This window comes from Geospiza fortis, unplaced genomic scaffold, assembly GCF_000277835.1.
Source record: "Geospiza fortis unplaced genomic scaffold, GeoFor_1.0 scaffold432, whole genome shotgun sequence".
NCBI classification, from domain to species: Eukaryota; Metazoa; Chordata; class Aves; order Passeriformes; family Thraupidae; genus Geospiza; species Geospiza fortis.
The window spans coordinates 1,544,259-1,560,173 of NW_005054436.1; the positions used below are offsets into that span (position 1 = coordinate 1,544,259).

At 53.3% G+C, this 15,915-nt stretch overlaps 1 protein-coding gene across 2 annotated transcripts; it reads right to left on the reverse strand.

Moving 5' to 3' along the window:
• Positions 1-7,070: 7,070 nt before the first annotated feature.
• Positions 7,071-14,577, reverse strand: AZIN2 (antizyme inhibitor 2). 2 transcript variants are annotated; one of them, XM_031062007.1, is made up of 11 exons: positions 14,327-14,446; positions 14,051-14,164; positions 12,453-12,627; positions 12,204-12,377; positions 11,236-11,408; positions 10,404-10,535; positions 9,838-10,003; positions 9,555-9,717; positions 8,932-9,044; positions 8,312-8,372; positions 7,071-7,453 (listed from the first exon to the last, which is right to left on the reverse strand). In XM_031062007.1, the coding sequence occupies exons 3-11, from the start codon at positions 12,549-12,551 to the stop codon at positions 7,185-7,187; spliced, it is 1,350 nt and encodes a 449-aa protein (XP_030917867.1). In that variant the 5' UTR covers positions 12,552-12,627; positions 14,051-14,164; positions 14,327-14,446; the 3' UTR covers positions 7,071-7,184. The 2 variants fall into 2 exon arrangements, with proteins under 2 accessions (XP_030917867.1, NP_001280680.1); NM_001293751.1 differs by lacking the exon at positions 14,327-14,446 and adding an exon at positions 14,535-14,577 and having other exon boundaries at positions 7,185-7,453; positions 12,453-12,611.
• Positions 14,578-15,915: the final 1,338 nt, after the last annotated feature.

Consider the following 15,915-nt stretch of genomic DNA (forward strand, 5'->3'; position numbering starts at 1 on the left):
GGCTGCGGGAGGGCCGGGGCTGGCTGCGGGGTGACACCTGCCTTTGTCACCCCGTGTGTCACCCCGTGTGTCACCGGCCTCCTCCCTCGCGGTGCTCTGGGAGCAAACGCAGCCAATTCCAGCCGTGCTGAATCCCCGCGGAGCGCGGGTGGCTGGGAGACGGCGGCGCCTGTTGCAGCCCGCGTGGATCTCACACCCGGAACGCGCTTCCCGAAATCCCTCGCAGCGCCGGGAGCTGCCGGATTATTTGTGCTGCTGCGAATCTGGGTTAGGATCGCGCCTTGTTTTGCCGACGTGGAGACAGGGAATCGTTATTTCGGGAGGAAGGGGGAGGCAGGTCCTCCCTAAATCATTGCATTTCCCTGCTCCTGTGCTGCTCAGCAGGATTGAGGGGACCCCTGGGACCCCGAGTGCCTTGGACATCCACAGGGATGCAGGGAGATCTCTCCTGATGCAAATCAGCCAGAACCCAGCTCTGCCCCAAGAACGGTCCCCTCTCCCTCATTAAAACCTTCTGCCCAAGCCCAGGGCTGAAATCTGTCTTTTCCCTTGACTTTCGATAAATTATTCATCTCCTGAGAGTTGTTTGTTCCCCCTCTCCGAGGCAGAGAGGAGCTGCAGATGATGCACAGCGCATCCAGGGCTGTGGGAGCTGCAGGAGGAGGGGACTCATCCCCAATTCCCAATCCTGGGGGGTAAGGGTTGTAGGAAAATGGGAATGAGGGGCTGGGGGGAGGGATGTGCTCTGCCCTCAGCAGCTCCTGCCCAGCCAAGGCAGAAGCAGCTCCCCATGGAGATCTCCCACCCCATCCCAGGCCCGGTGCCTCCCACCCAGCTGGGACGTGGCATCACCCCGTGCCAAAAAAGCGACAAAAAAGGCAAAGAGTAAAATAGAAATTTGGAACTACTACAGGCTGGATATGGATCCTGTTCAGGCTTGGTGGTGAACCACACTGTGGAGCTGAGGATGCTCCAAATCCCTTTGCCCAGGGGAACTCGGTCAGGAGCATCGGATCCATTTTCGATCCCTGCTGCTCAGCCAGAGCCTCGGCCTCAGTCTCCTCCCAGCAGAGCCAGGAGGTGTTTTTATTTTAATCTCTCCATAAATTTGATTGTTTTCATCAAGTCTTTGATTATTCCCTTCATGGGTGAAATTCCTGACAGAGCTTTTAACTCAGGCAAATGGATCCTCCTGGCTGTGGCTGCGATCATCAGAGCAATTTGATTTTGAAGGGATCTAAAGAGCCCCTGGGGAGCCAGGAGTGTTCAGATCCATCCCAATATCTCCTCTGACATCTGCAAGGGATGAGTCACTCTCCACACTGCCAGGCTTTTTGCTGAGCCCAGTTTTTCTCCTTCCTCTCCCTAGAAAAGCAACATTTCTAATCAAAACAGGGTTTTTTCCCCCAAAATTCCTGGGAGCATCGGCCTGTGTTGCTGCACGGCTCTGGGTGCCACCAGCCCTCACATCCAGCTTGGGAGGAAGTTGTGATGCCACTGGCAAATTCTCCACCTCAAAGTCTTCTCTGCACTCCTCCACCAGTGCACATCTCTTTGGGAAAGATAATTGATAATAATAATTAATCACCATCCATAATGAGCGACTGCAAGTGTGGAGGTTCATGAAGGTTTGACCTCCTGGCTGGTTCCATTTCCCAAATTTCCATCCATGGCTGAAACTCAGGGATTGCCCTGGGGAGTTTGCAGGGTGGTTTGGAGAGAAATCAGCTCCTGGAATAGCTCAGAGCTTCTGGGTGTTCCATGTGGGTCCCCAAATCCCCCGGCCACAGTCCCATCCTCTCCCTCATTCCCCTTCCCCAGATCCCCCTGGGACAGTTCACTGAGGATAAATAACTCCAGTGGACAATTTATGAGGATAAAGAACTCCAATGGACAATCCATGAGGATAAATAACTCCAATGGCTCCGTGGCACTGCTCAATTTCCATCCCCAGCACCATTTTCCCTCTTTACCCATCCCTTATTTGTTCTGGCAGCTCTGGAGCCTCCCCAGACTTTTCCACCTGAAGCCATTCCCTTTTCCTCACGTGGTTCCCATGTTTTTTTCCATATTTCCACCTGAAGCCATTCCCTTTTCCATATTTTCCCTGGGTTTCCCTCCTCAGAGCTCCTCCTGGCTCATTTTCACGGCTGAAATCCATGGAGCACTGATATCCTGATGTTGGTTTTCCTCTGCTCAAACTCATCACCACCAGAGTTTTCATATTTAAAGCAGCAATCAGAATCCCTGAGGATTATCATTCTCCATCAGTTACTGCAAGGACAGCCAGGAATTAGCCAGGATCCAGCCAGGATGGGGTCTTGGGTCATTTATTCCTGCTTTGGGCAGGAAACAGGAGAAAAAGATAAACATTCATGAAAAAAAATATTTTAAAAGGACATTATTTCCAGAGAAATTATGTACATTAGAGGGAACACAAATGGCAGAGTGTGATCAGCAGTGCCAAACAAAGAGGAGCCAGTCCTGGGACAGGGATGTGAGGATTTGAGCCCAGAGTGGGAATCTGGAGCTCTCCAGTCCAGGGAGAATGGTGGCTGTGACTCAGGCAGAGCACAGGAATCCATCTGGGCCTGGGGGAAGGGACAAACCTCGGGCAGGGCTGCTGTGGGGGGAGCAGAAATCCCAGGGAGAGCTCAAACCCTGCTGGGATGGCCCCTGTGAGATGCAGGGAAGGGCTTTTTGCAGTGCACTTTGTTCCAGGGGGAAATAACAGAGCTCTCCTGGCTCAGATCCCTGCCCTGGACACCCTGGGGTGGCTCAGAGCCCCCCAGAGCAGCACCCAGGTGTCACCCAAGGGCTCAGCAATCCCAGGAGTCAGGGATCCGTGGGACTCCTGTCGTGCCCAGCATGAAGCAGGGGTCTGGAATGTCCCTCCTGAAATGTCCCTTGTGTCACTTCCCTGCCCCCAGAGGTCACCCTGGGCTCAGCCTTTGCCATCCCAGCAGAGGGATTTGGGATCAGGGATCTCCCAGCAAAGATCCAGCAGTCTTAAAAACGTGGATTAAAGCACAGAGCTGGGCACTCTCCACTTCCAGGGACTTTTCTCCTTTAGTGCTGCTCCAAAACTGAGGGAATGGAAGGAAAAACTCTCCTTGGGAGGAACAAACCCCCTGGGCTGTGCCAGGGCCTCCATGGATCCTGCTGGAATATGGGATTTCACAGCCCCAGTGAGGAAATCTGCCTCCCACACATTGAAAAGCCACGAGATCCCCAATCCATCCACTTCCTCTCTGAATCTGTGTGGAAATGAGGTGTTTTACCCCCCAAAAACAGACAAGACAGAGGCAAGGAGACATTCCAAAGGGATATTTACTGCCCCAGCAATGCCCAGCCCCAGGCTGCTCCCCTCCAGCCACAGCAGGGCCCCTGCCCCGTGCTCTGGGGCTTTTCTTCCAAGAGGAATTTTTCTTCCCAGAGGAATTTTTCTTCCAAGAGGAATTTTTTTCTTCCCAGAGGAACTCCAGAGGCAATCAGGGCCTGGGCTCCTCCTTGCCCATGTGATGCTCGGGGGGTGTGTATTTCCCCTGCTTGATCATCCTGTCCCGCTGCTCCAGGATGGTCCGGAGCCGCTGAGCCTGCCAGGGACACAGGGGGGGTCTCAGGGGGTCCCCAGGGCAGCCCCCCAGATGTGCAGCCCACACTAACCCCGCCCTGGGGCTCCTCACTCCGGTTTGAGGCTCTTCTCAAAGATTTTGGGGCTTTCAGGACGTTCTGTACTGATAGATTTGGGTTTCCAGCCGCGTTTTCTGACCAGGATTTTGTCCTGGGTGCGGATGCTGCTGGAGGAGCGCTGGGGCCAGGGACAAAGGTCGGCTCCACACTGCCCCAAAGCACGGAATGGTTTGGTTGGGAGGGAACTCAAATCCCATTCCCTGGGCAGGGACAACTTCCACTAAGCTCCAAGCTGGCCTGGAACACTTCCAGGAGTGGGTCAGCCACAACTTTTTTGGATAAGAAAATAATGATTTCTGCTTTAGAGATGTTTGAGATGATCTGTACAACCAGATATAAGAGAGGGGAGAGATCCCAGGATAAAATAAGGGTGTTGGTCCAACATGGGTTTTACCTTGCTACCAGAGGAGAGCTTCAGCCAAGGGCCTGGAGAGCTTTGGTGTCACTGAGGCTGTGAGGGCTGTTTGTGTTTCAGGGCACAGAGAACACCCTGGGTCTGAACATGGATCAGAAGATGCTGCTGAGGAGCAACTTGTCTCAATCAGAGATGCTCTGCTGCTCTCCTGAAGAAGCTCTCATTTGGGATGGGGATGTTGCAGCAGGATGTCACCAAATGCTGTCATGGCCACATTGTTCACGCTGTCCCCGCAGCCCCTCTGTCAGTTTGTGGTGGCTCCTGGTGAGGTGGGACACTGAACCACTGTTCCAATGGTCTATTTAAAAGCACTGAGTCCTTTCAAAAATAGTAATGGCCACAAATGAAATAATTTGCTGGATACAGACAAGAAGAGGCACTAACTGCCCATAAAGCACATGATGTCCACCAGCAGCTCTAGAGTCTGTAGATTAAATGCTGCTGTGACCTGTGACAGCTGAGCATTTCCCTGAGAGCATGCACATTACGTTTTTTAAAATAGATATGGCTGTGCCTGCTCACAAGGAACAGGATTTTTTTTTTGCTGCTCTTAAATACCTGCCAAGTGCCAGGGGAGTCATCACAACTCCGAGCAGCAGCAGAGCCTTTCTCCAAAGAGATCAAGCAGCAGTGTTTTATGACTTTATTTAGCTGTATTTATGAAAGACCTTTGCAGAGAACAGGATCCACCCTGGGAGCACCTTTGCCACCCTCATCTCACCTGTACAGCTCCCAGGGTTTGGTTTCTCCCAAGGATGGAGGAGCCTCTCCAGCAGTGGAAGATGGTGAGTGTCTGCTGGAGCACCCCCATGGACTCTGCACTGATGTGCACTTGGATTAGGGAATTACCTGGGTAAGAGATAAACCTGAGAACCTGCAGATTCTTCCCTTGATCTACTGCCAGTCCTTGGACTGAGTGTTGGTGGTGAAGGCAAGGGGGAAATGGTAAAAAAAAGAAAGATAAGGTTTGGTTCTGCTACAGGAAGCAGCTCATGCCACCCTGAGCAGTGTAAATGGGGAGAGAAAAGTCTGCTCAAGTCCTTGGAGCGATCCAACAGGACAATTCAGGCTAATAAAGGCTACTCTGGGCTGTCCTGCAGGATGCTCTGCATTACCTGAGCTGGTGCCATGTCCTGTGGAATGCAAAATATATTTCTTATTCTACTGCTCTCACCACTGGTCTGTGCCACATTCCTGGTGCTGGGAGGGATTTTTGGAGGGTCCCTGTGGGCTGTTTGGGGCACAAGCAGCAGCCCCTGCTCTCTGAGAGCTCAGCCAAGATGTTTGGCACTCCCAGGTCACTCAGAGTTCTCGTTGGCTGCAGACTCGGTCTGGGAGTTATGGGGTCATGCTTCCTCCTAACCCTTACCTCCTCACCTCAGCCCCTACTGCTGCATCCCCTTCCCCGCTTCACAACCGATATCTGATGTGCCTCCGCGTTTTCGCCTTCCGCACTCCTAGCCCCGAGTGGGACTACTTTGTGTCACGGTTCTCCCTCACAGCCGCATCCACGCACACAAACCGTGAGACCAGGAGGGGGAGGCTGGAATATGACAGCTGCTTTAATAAATACAGGACAGACAGAGAATTATTTCGCCCCTGCAAATGCCAAACCTTTAATCCCAACACAAAAGAATTTCCAAAAAGAACTGCTCCCAAACAGCTCCAGAGTCCCCCCAGTGTTTGGGACAGATTTCTCGACCCAAAATGAAACACTAAACTCTGAAAATTCGCCAGCATTAATCCCGAATTAGAAAACTCACAAAAATCTTTTGATAATTTTCAACTAAGAGACTGGGATGAAGTCAGAGGGCAGATTTGCAAAGAAGAAAGTCTAAATCCTTTAGCCATGCCTGTGCTATTCAGCCAGCAAGCCGGTGGTCCTAGAACATGGGTGGCTATCCCGCCTCATGAGATAAAAGAATTGTGAAAAGCAATAAGGGACAGTGGGATCTGCTCCCCATATTTTATGGGGATACAAACCAAAACGACTTCAGAATATTACAAAGTATAAAAACGCACTACAACACTTGAGAGCACAGTGGACAATGCCAGAGGGTGTAAAATACCCCACTTTTCCCACTGTAGGATTTTTATCCCTCCGGCACCACTGTGGGACCTTTTCCCCTGGTGCTGCCATGGGATTTTTCCCACCCCAACACCATTATGGGACATTTCCCACCCCAATATCATTATAGGACATTTCCCACCCCAATACCATTATGGGATTTTTCCCCACCTCAATATCATTATGGGATTTTTCCCATCCCAATGCCGTTATGGGATTTTTCCCCACCCCAATATCATTATAGGACATTTCCCACCCCAATACCATTATGGGATTTTTCCCCACCTCAATATCATTATGGGATTTTTCCCATCCCAATGCCGTTATGGGATTTTTCCCCACCCCAATATCATTATAGGACATTTCCCACCCCAATACCATTATGGGATTTTTCCCCACCTCAATATCATTATGGGATTTTTCCCATCCCAATGCCGTTATGGGATTTTTCCCCACCCCAATATCATTATAGGACATTTCCCACCCCAATACCATTATGGGATTTTTCCCCACCTCAATATCATTATGGGATTTTTCCCATCCCAATGCCGTTATGGGATTTTTCCCCACCCCAATATCATTATGGGATTTTTCCCATCCCAATGCCATTATGGGATTTTTCCCACCCCAGCACCATTATGGGACATTTCCCACCCCAACACCATTATGGGACATTTCCCACCCCAGCACCATTATGGGATTTTTCCCACCCCAATATCATTATAGGACATTTCCCCTGGTGCTGCAGTGGGATTTTTCCCACCCCAACACCATTATGGGACATTTCCCACCCCAATGCCATTATGGGATTTTTCCCACCCCAATGCCATTATGGGATTTTTCCCACCCCAACACCATGACGGGACATTTCCCCTGGTGCTGCCATGGGATTTATCCCCACCCCAACACCATTATGGGATTTTCCCCACCCCAACACCATTCTGAGACATTTCTCCTGCCAGTACCACCACGGGGCCTTTCCCAGCATGGCTCCTGCCCCAGAGCTGCTCAGATGATGCCCGCTGGAGCGAAGACAGGGGGCACACAAAGCGTCTCTGCCATCTCCCAGCCGCAGGACAGGGGCGTGCAGAGGCTCTCGCGCTCATCCTCTGTCTGGGGAGCCTTGCCCTGGAACAGCTGCATGGTTTTCCTGCAAGGGGAGACACCCAGGGGGGAGCAGCTCCTTGAGAATGGGATGGGGACACTCCAGGGCTCTCCTGTCCCCCAGAACGACAGCCAGAGGGGAGCTGGCTCTCTTTCCTCCACTAAAAAACCGCCTCAAGTATGATAATATTAAAAAAAGCGGGATTTTTTCCTCTGAGGCCATGATTTCACCCTGAATTTCCAGTTTTGAGACTCAGATTTCCCCCTCTCCCTTGGGCCCAGGTGGAAGAGAAGGCTCAAGTTTGAAATAACAAGAACAATAACAATAATAACAATAATAACAATAATAACAATAATAACAACAACTATTATTATTATTATTTAATATAATAATAATAATATTTTAAAAATAGGATATTTTTCCTCTGAGGCCATGATTTTACCCTGAATTTCCAGTTTTGAGACTCAGATTTCCCCCTCTCCCTTGTGCCCAGGTGGAAGAGAAGGCTCAAGTTTAAAGTAATAATAATAATAGCAATAACAATAATTTAATTTAAAATTTAATAAAATAATAATATTTTTAAAAATAGGATTTTTTCCTCTGAGGCCATGATTTCACCGTGAACTTCCAGTTTTTGAGACTCAGATTTCCCCCTCTCCCTTGGGCCCAGGTGGAAGAGAAGGCTCAAGTTTGAAATAACAAGAACAATAACAATAATAACAATAATAACAATAATAACAATAATAACAACAACTATTATTATTATTATTTAATATAATAATAATAATATTTTAAAAATAGGATATTTTTCCTCTGAGGCCATGATTTTACCCTGAATTTCCAGTTTTGAGACTCAGATTTCCCCCTCTCCCTTGTGCCCAGGTGGAAGAGAAGGCTCAAGTTTAAAGTAATAATAATAATAGCAATAACAATAATTTAATTTAAAATTTAATAAAATAATAATATTTTTAAAAATAGGATTTTTTCCTCTGAGGCCATGATTTCACCGTGAACTTCCAGTTTTTGAGACTCAGATTTCCCCCGGGCCCCCGCAGGCTGCAGCTGTGCCAGGGCTGCTCTGGGCACGGCCTCTGCAGGAGAAACGGGGGGTGAGGATGTGCCAGGGGCACGCTGAGCCCCAAATTCGGCCCCACGGTCTGGGTGCAGCTTCCCCTGGGGCAGGAGGGTGGCTGAGGGACATCCTGAGCTGTCCCCAAGGGTCTCTGTGGGGTGAGGATGTCCCAAGGCCACACTGAGCCCCTCACCATGTCCCAGTGCCACACTGAACCCCAAATTCGGCCCCACGGTCTGGGTGCAGCTTCCCCTGTGGCATGGCGTTGGTTGACCCAATGTGAGGGACATCCCAGGCTGTCCCCAAGGGTCTCTGTGGGATGAGGATGTCTCAATGACCCCCAAATTCGGCCCCACAGACTGGACGCAGCTTCCCCCAGTGGCAGAGGGGTGGCTGACCTCACATGAGGGACATCCTGAGCTGTCCCCAAGGAGGTGAGCCCCTCACCATGTCCCAGTGCCACACTGAACCCCAAATTCAGCCCCACAGACTGGGTGCAGCCTCCCCTGTGCCAGGGGGGTGTCTGACCTCACATGAGGGACCTGCTGAGCTGTCCCCAGGCCCGGTGAGCCCCTGACCTTGTGCAGCCGGGGCCTGGGGCAGGGGCTGTCGAACAGGAGGCAGCTGAAGGCGCCGTAGATGCCATCGCTGAGGTGATAGACCAGGCTCTTCTTGCTGCCACACTCTTCCTCTGGAAAGGAGCGGGGAGAGGGCTCAGGGGGGCTCAGGGACACAGGGGACACATTGGGGAGCAGGGAGAGGGCTCAGAGGGGCTCAGGGATGCAGGAGACACATCAGGGGGCGGGGAGAGGGCTCAGGGGACAAATTGGGGAGTGGTGAGAGGGCTCAGGGACACAGGGGACACATTGGGGAGAGTGGAGAGGTCTCAGAGGGGCTCAGGGACACTGGGGACACCTCAGGGAATAGGGAAAGGGTTCAAGGGGTCTCAGGGACACAGGGAACACATTGAGGAATGGGGAGAGGGCTCGGGGACATGGGGACACCTCAGGGAGCAGGGAGAGGGCTCAGGGACACAGGGGACACATTGGGGAGCAGGGAGAGGGCTCAGAGGGGCTCAGGGATGCAGGAGACACATCAGGGAACAGGGAGAGGGCTCAGGGACACAGGGGACACATTGGGGAGAGGGAAAGGGTTCAAGGGGTCTCAGGGACACAGGGACACACCCTGCTGTCACACCTACCATCAGAGCCAGGCTGCTCCACGGGGATCTCCTCCAAGGCAGTGATGCTGACAGCCAGGGTGAAGGCAGAGGTGACGTAGTAACGCCCAGGCCTGGCAATAATTTCCACCCCACTGCCCTCAGGGAAGTACAAATCCAAGGCAGAGTTTATCCCAGCAGCGATCTGTGAGGGAAGGAAAAGAACCTCGCTCTTGGTTAGCTGGGAATTCTGCAGGGAGCCAAACGCAGGGAGAGCTCCAAGCTCATTCTCTGCCTGCTGAGGGCAGGTTTTGGAGGTTTGTACCTCTTCCAGCGGGGCTCTGGTGTCCTCAGTGGCAGGGAAGCCTCCCCCGATGTCCAGGAGGTGCATGTGGTGTCCCAGCTCTGTCCCCATGTCAAACACCAGCTGTGCTGTGGCCACAGCCTGGGCCCAGGCCTGGGGCTCCAGCCCACGGCTCCCCAGGTGGAAGCTGAGGGCACAAACCCCATCTCAGCAGGGTTTGGTCACCCCCAGAGCAGAGGGGACACGGCCCTGGGGTTGGCACTCACACAGCTTCCCACACACCATGCCAAGCCAGACCCACAGAGCCTTTCCTGGGGTCAAACCTGCCCCAAATTGGCCCCAATAAGATCAAATCCCTGCCTCAACCTCAGTCCCAAGAGCAGCTGGAGCACTGACCCAAGCCAGACCCACAGAGCCTTTCCTGGGGTCAAACCTGCCCCAAATTAGTCCCAACAAAATCAAATCCCTGCCTTCGCCTTTCTCCCAAGCAGAGCAGCTGCAGCACTGCTGTTCCAGCAGGGCAGAGCTCCCCAGATCCCCATCCAGAGGGGCTGAGCACCCCCAGGGAAGGAGGCCCAGGGCTGTACCTGATGCCAACAACCTCCAGAGCCTGGTCCTTGGCTGTGTGCAGCAGGTGCCCGCAGGATTCCAGCGTGCTCCCAAAGCTCAGGCTGGGGTGGGCAGCAGGGATGGGGTCAGCAGTGATGCCCAACAACATCCTGCACAGCAAAGCCACCAAAGATGTGTTCAAGTGTCTTGGAATAGCAGGATCATGAAAGGAAAAGCTCTGAGGGCTGGAAAAGCCCTCAATAATCACTGAGCCCAAATATTAACCCTGAATATTAAGCCCGGCACTAAACCACGTCCCTGAGAACCACGTCTACAAGCTCTTTTAATGTTTCCCCTGGTGCTGCCATGGGATTTTTTCCCACTCCAGTACCATTATGGGATTTTTCCCATCCCAACACCATTATGGGACATTTCCCCTGGTGCTGCCATGGGATTTTTTCCCACCCCAATACCATTATGGGACATTTCCCACCCCAATATCATTATGGGATTTATCCCACCCCAATACCATTATGGGACATTTCCCACCCCAATATCATTATGGGATTTATCCCACCCCAATACCATTATAGGACATTTCCCACCCCAATACCATTATGGGACATTTCCCCTGGTGCTGCCATGGTGATTCCACCCCTTCCCTGGGCAGCCTGTTCCACTGCCTGGTCACACATTCAGTGACCCAATTCTTCCCCATATCCAACCTAAACTTCCCCTGGCCCAGCTTGAGGCCGTTCCTCTTGTCCTATCACTTGGGAGAAGAGACTCACACCCACCTTGTCCAACCTCCTGCTGCCCCCCAGAGCCCCCTGCCCATTCCCCGCTCCTGTGGCACTGCCAGACACCCACCTGGCACGGGGGTGGCTCCTGGCCACCTTGCTGAGCTCCACCTCGTTGTCAAAGGCCATCAGCCTGACCCCGTGGCTGGCTGCATACCTGAGGTGGGCGACCTGCTTGCAGGGGCTGCTGTAGAAGATCCTGTCTGGTGGCACCCCAATGCCCTGGACCCGGGTGATCTCTGCCTGCAGGGAGAAGGGGACATGTGCAGCTGGTCCCCAAGAGGTGGTGGGGACCAGCCAGCAGTGCTGAGCAGTGTCACAGCCTGGCCTTTTCCAGGGAAAAGCTACCAGAGCTCAAAGGGATCACTTTGTCCTGGCATGGAGAGGTTTAAAAACACCAGAGAATGGGAGAGGAGACAAGTGGGGTTAGCAGGCCTGGGGCTGTGACAACTCTTGCCCTTTCTCCTCTTGCCCTTTCTCGTCCTATTTAATTACATAAAAGTAAATGAATTAATTTTGCCTCCTCCTTGGAAGTCTGGCTGTTAAAAATGACAAGCAGGAGGGAGCAAAAAGCTTTAGGCTCAGCCCTGAGGACATCAAGAGTTGGACAGCTATGACAGCCCAGGGATGTGCTGTGCCACCAGCCAGGACAGCAGGGACAGCGACAGGAACGGGGACAAGATTTCCTCTCATGCTATTTAATTACATAAAAGTGATTTAATTTTGCCTCCTCCCTGGAAGTCTGGCTGTTAAAAATGACAAGCAGGAGGGAGCAAAAAGCTTTAGGCTCAGCCCTGAGGATACCAAGAGTTGGACAGCTGTGGCAGTGACACCCCAGGGATGTGCTGTGCCACCAGCCAGGATAGCAGGGACAGGAATGGGGACAACACAGATGGGACAGGGATTTCTGGGCTGTGACAGCACAGGGACACTCCTGCCCCTGCAAATGTCACCTAGAGCACAGACTTAGGAAAGGAGGGTGAGCTCTGCCTCTCCCCCACAAACATTTCCCCTGGAGCTGCCCTCCCACAGCCCTACCTTGTTGGCACAGGCAAAGCCTGCCCCCAGCTCTGCCAGCAGCCTGATCACCCCTTCACTGCCGTTGCACTTCACAGGGAAATAGGGCTTCACCCGGGGCAGGGCCTTCAGGAAACACAGGTGCTTCTTCACAATGTCCCCCAGGTCTGCCACGAAGAAGGCTTGCTGCTGGCTCTAGGGGACAGCCGGGGTGAGCAGCAGCTCCAGCAGTGCCCTTTGCAAAGGCAGCAGCAGAGCTTCAGCCCTCACCTCCTGGCACAGCTCCCCCAGCAGGTTCTCCAGGAGGTCTCTGGTGGTGAAGCCCTCCTCCACCATCAGGAAATTGGATTCGTTCAAGAACCCGTTCATGGTGGGATGTTCTGGGTGTGGGGATGCTCCTTTAAAGCCTCCTGGAGCAGGGGATGGGTTCTAAGGATGAGACGCGCTGTAAAAAGGAAAGGAATACGTGGCAGTGTTCACAGGGGTCTGAGGATGAGGGAAGAGATGAGGATCTGACTCCGTGTTTCAGAAGGCTTGATTTATTATTTTATGATATGTATTACATTAAAACTATACTAAAAGAATAGAAGAAAGGATTTCATCAGAAGGCTGGCTAAGAATAGAATAGGAAAGAATGATAAAGGTTTGTGGCTCGGACTCTCTGTCTGAGCCAGCTGGGCTGTGATTGGCCATTAATTAGAAATAACCAACATGGGCCAATCACAGATGCACCTGTTGCATTCCACAGCAGCAGATAACCATTGTTTACATTTTGTTCCTGAGGCCTCTCAGCTTCTCAGGAGGAAAAATCCTAAAGAAAGGATTTTCCATAAAAGATGTCCACGACAGGAATATTTAGAGGAAGGGTCCAGAAGCTCCATCAGCATGGGCCACCCATCCCACAGCCAGGGTAGAGCTCTGTGCTGCTCTGCTCCAAAGCAGCAGCAGCTCGGCAGAGCCCTGCTGTGGGTTACAGCATCTTCCCTGGGGGAGGAGACACATTTCTCTGCAGTTCAGAGCTCTGTTTTGGCACACAGCAGCCTTGTCTCCATCAGCAGGCACCAGCACAAAGCCAAGTGCACCACAAAGAGCAGAGATGCCTCTCTAGGCCAGGACAGGCCCCTTCATGCCCTGGAATCTGCTGAGTGCTCAGTGGGGTGAACATCCCAGGTGGATCCCAAAGAGCTGAGGGCTCCTGGACCCACCTTGCCAGGGGGAAGCCCCAGCACAGGGCACTCACTGGCACCATCCAGCCCCAGGACAGCCTGGATCCCTGCTGTGGATGCAGTTCCACGGCTGTCCCGTGACACAGGGTGTGGGACAAGGGGACAATCAAACAGCATGGAGTTTTCTGGCTCATCCTAGCAGAGCTTTAGCTTTGAGCTCACACGCTGAGCTTTAACAATCTCCTGCCCTGGATCCAGCCTGGCCCATGACCCAGGGAGCTGGTGAGCTAGCAGGGAACATTTCCACCCCGATAATCCAGGTCTAGCTCCAGGGCTCTTCCAGGAGCACGGTCTCTCTGATTTGAAGGGAGCAGGAGGCAGAGGTTTCATTTCTCAGAGCTGCACACCCCCTCCTCCCCACAGACACCCCCTGACAGCATTCCAGGGGGCACTGGGAGAGAGACCACGCTGACCCTGGAGCAGCAGGGTGTTGTAATGCATTGAGCAAGCACCACCAGCCAATTCCAGAGCCAGGAATGGGATGAAAAAAAACATGTTTTGAACTCTAAGAAGGAAAGGAGAGCAACTCCTCCAGCTTTACCCTTCAGTCCCCATCACCAAACAGCACCAGCCCACCCTGGTTGGGCACAGAAGGGATGAAATGGGTCACTCGTGCCCCAGCCTGGGACATCCCCTCCTTACCACGGTGCAGATGTCCCTCCCAGGTGTCCTGGTGTGCTGTCAGGGGGGCTCCCCAAGGAACACCGAGCTCCTGCAGCAGCCTGAGGTGTAGCTGTGCCTGGGGGTCCGGGGTCTCTGGGGAGAAGCAGTGCAGGGGCTTAGAGAGGGAGAGGGGCACTGACAGCACAATGTCCTTCAGCCCCATCCCTAAATCAGCAACCACAGGCACTCCACAGCTCCCTTCTCACTGTGCCAGGCAAAGCAGCTCCCCCACAGCTCCCCCAAAATCCCCCTTACCTCGGAAAGCATTTAAACAGATTCTGCCATGGGTATCCCAGGAGAATGAACCAGACCCAGGGCCGGCTGTTTGTCCTGCCCCAGCTCCCTGCCTGTACCGAGCCCCTGCATTCCGAGCATCCTTCATCCCTTTTGGAGGAGGCTCCCCCTCCTCGCCCCCCCTCTCCCGAGGCTGGGGCTGCCCCCTGCAGCCACGCCGGGCTCTCACCGCGTCCCCGCAGCTCATCCCCAGCCCGGCAGCCCTGCCGTGCCTCCCGCGGGGACCCTGCGGGGGGAAGAGAGCCCGAAACACCTCGGAAATGCCGCTGCCAGGGAAAGCAGGCTTGCTGCAGATGAAAGGCTGAGCGGTGTTTGGCTGGGAATCCGCAGAGGGGGAGGGAGTTGGGAAGATGTCAGGGACTGATCCTGCCCTTGCTGAGCTGCTGCTGGTTCTGGTGGGTGCCCCAGGGGCAGATGCAGCTCTGCCACCAGTGCAGATGCTCCGTGTGATCTGTGAGACCTGGATCTTGGACACGGTGCCACTGCTCCATCCCGCAGTTTTTTTAAACTCTCCTTGTTACACGTGCAGGTCCCTCTCTGGGGCTGCTGAGGAGGCAATGCTCTGTCTGTGGAGGGGTGGCTGTCCCCACTGAGGGGGGAGTGAGAAGGACCAGCTTATCCTGGGTTTCTCTATTCAACAGTGGTCTTGGCTTTGCCACAGACTCTCCTGGCAACCAGGGCCAAGGAAGCTCTTGCCTGCTGTGAGATCCTGGCTGGTTTTGCCTGTGCTCTGGCCTGTCCCCAGTGCTGGACTGTGCTCTGTGGGATGTGGGGACCATGCAGAGAGGCTGGGAGAGCAGAGAGATGCAGAGCCCTGCAGTGCCAGCCCCTCCTGGATGTGCTGGGCAGTGTTGTGATGCACAGCCCATGCAGAGCAGGGCACTGAGCCCATCCCACACAACGCCAGGGCAAGCACAGCCCAGAATCACAGGATCAATTAGGTTGGAAAAGATCTCTGAGATCACAAAGTCCAATTCTGACCAGACACCACCGTGTTAACTGGCCCACAGCCCCAAGTGCCACATTCAGTCTTTCCTTAAATACTTCCAAGGGTGGTGACTCCATTTCCCAGGAAAACTCGTTCCAATGTCTAATCTTTCTGTGAAGAAATTCTTCCTAATATCCAACCTTGTCCCCTTGTGTAGCTCAAGACGGTGTCCTCTTGCCCTGTCTGTCACCAGCTGCCTGGGAGGCAAGCCCTACTGCTACCTGGCTCCAAACTCCTTTCAGAGAGATAAGGTCGCCCCTGAACCTCCTTTTCTCCTGGCTCAGCTCCCTCAACCACTCCTCATCAGGTTTGTACTCCAGCCCCGTTGCCGTTCTCTGGACACATTCCACAGCCCAATGTCCTCCTTGAGCCGAGTGACGCAGAGCTGGAGGCAGCTCCCAGGGCTTGGGGACAGCTCGGGGCAAACGCGGGGACACCGAGCGATCCACGCGGCGCGCAAAGCCCCGCCCGCCTCCCTATAGCCCCGCCCACTTCGCTCATAACCCCGCCCACTCCATGTAAAACGCGTTGCTATTTGCATATTACACGATCATTTGCATAG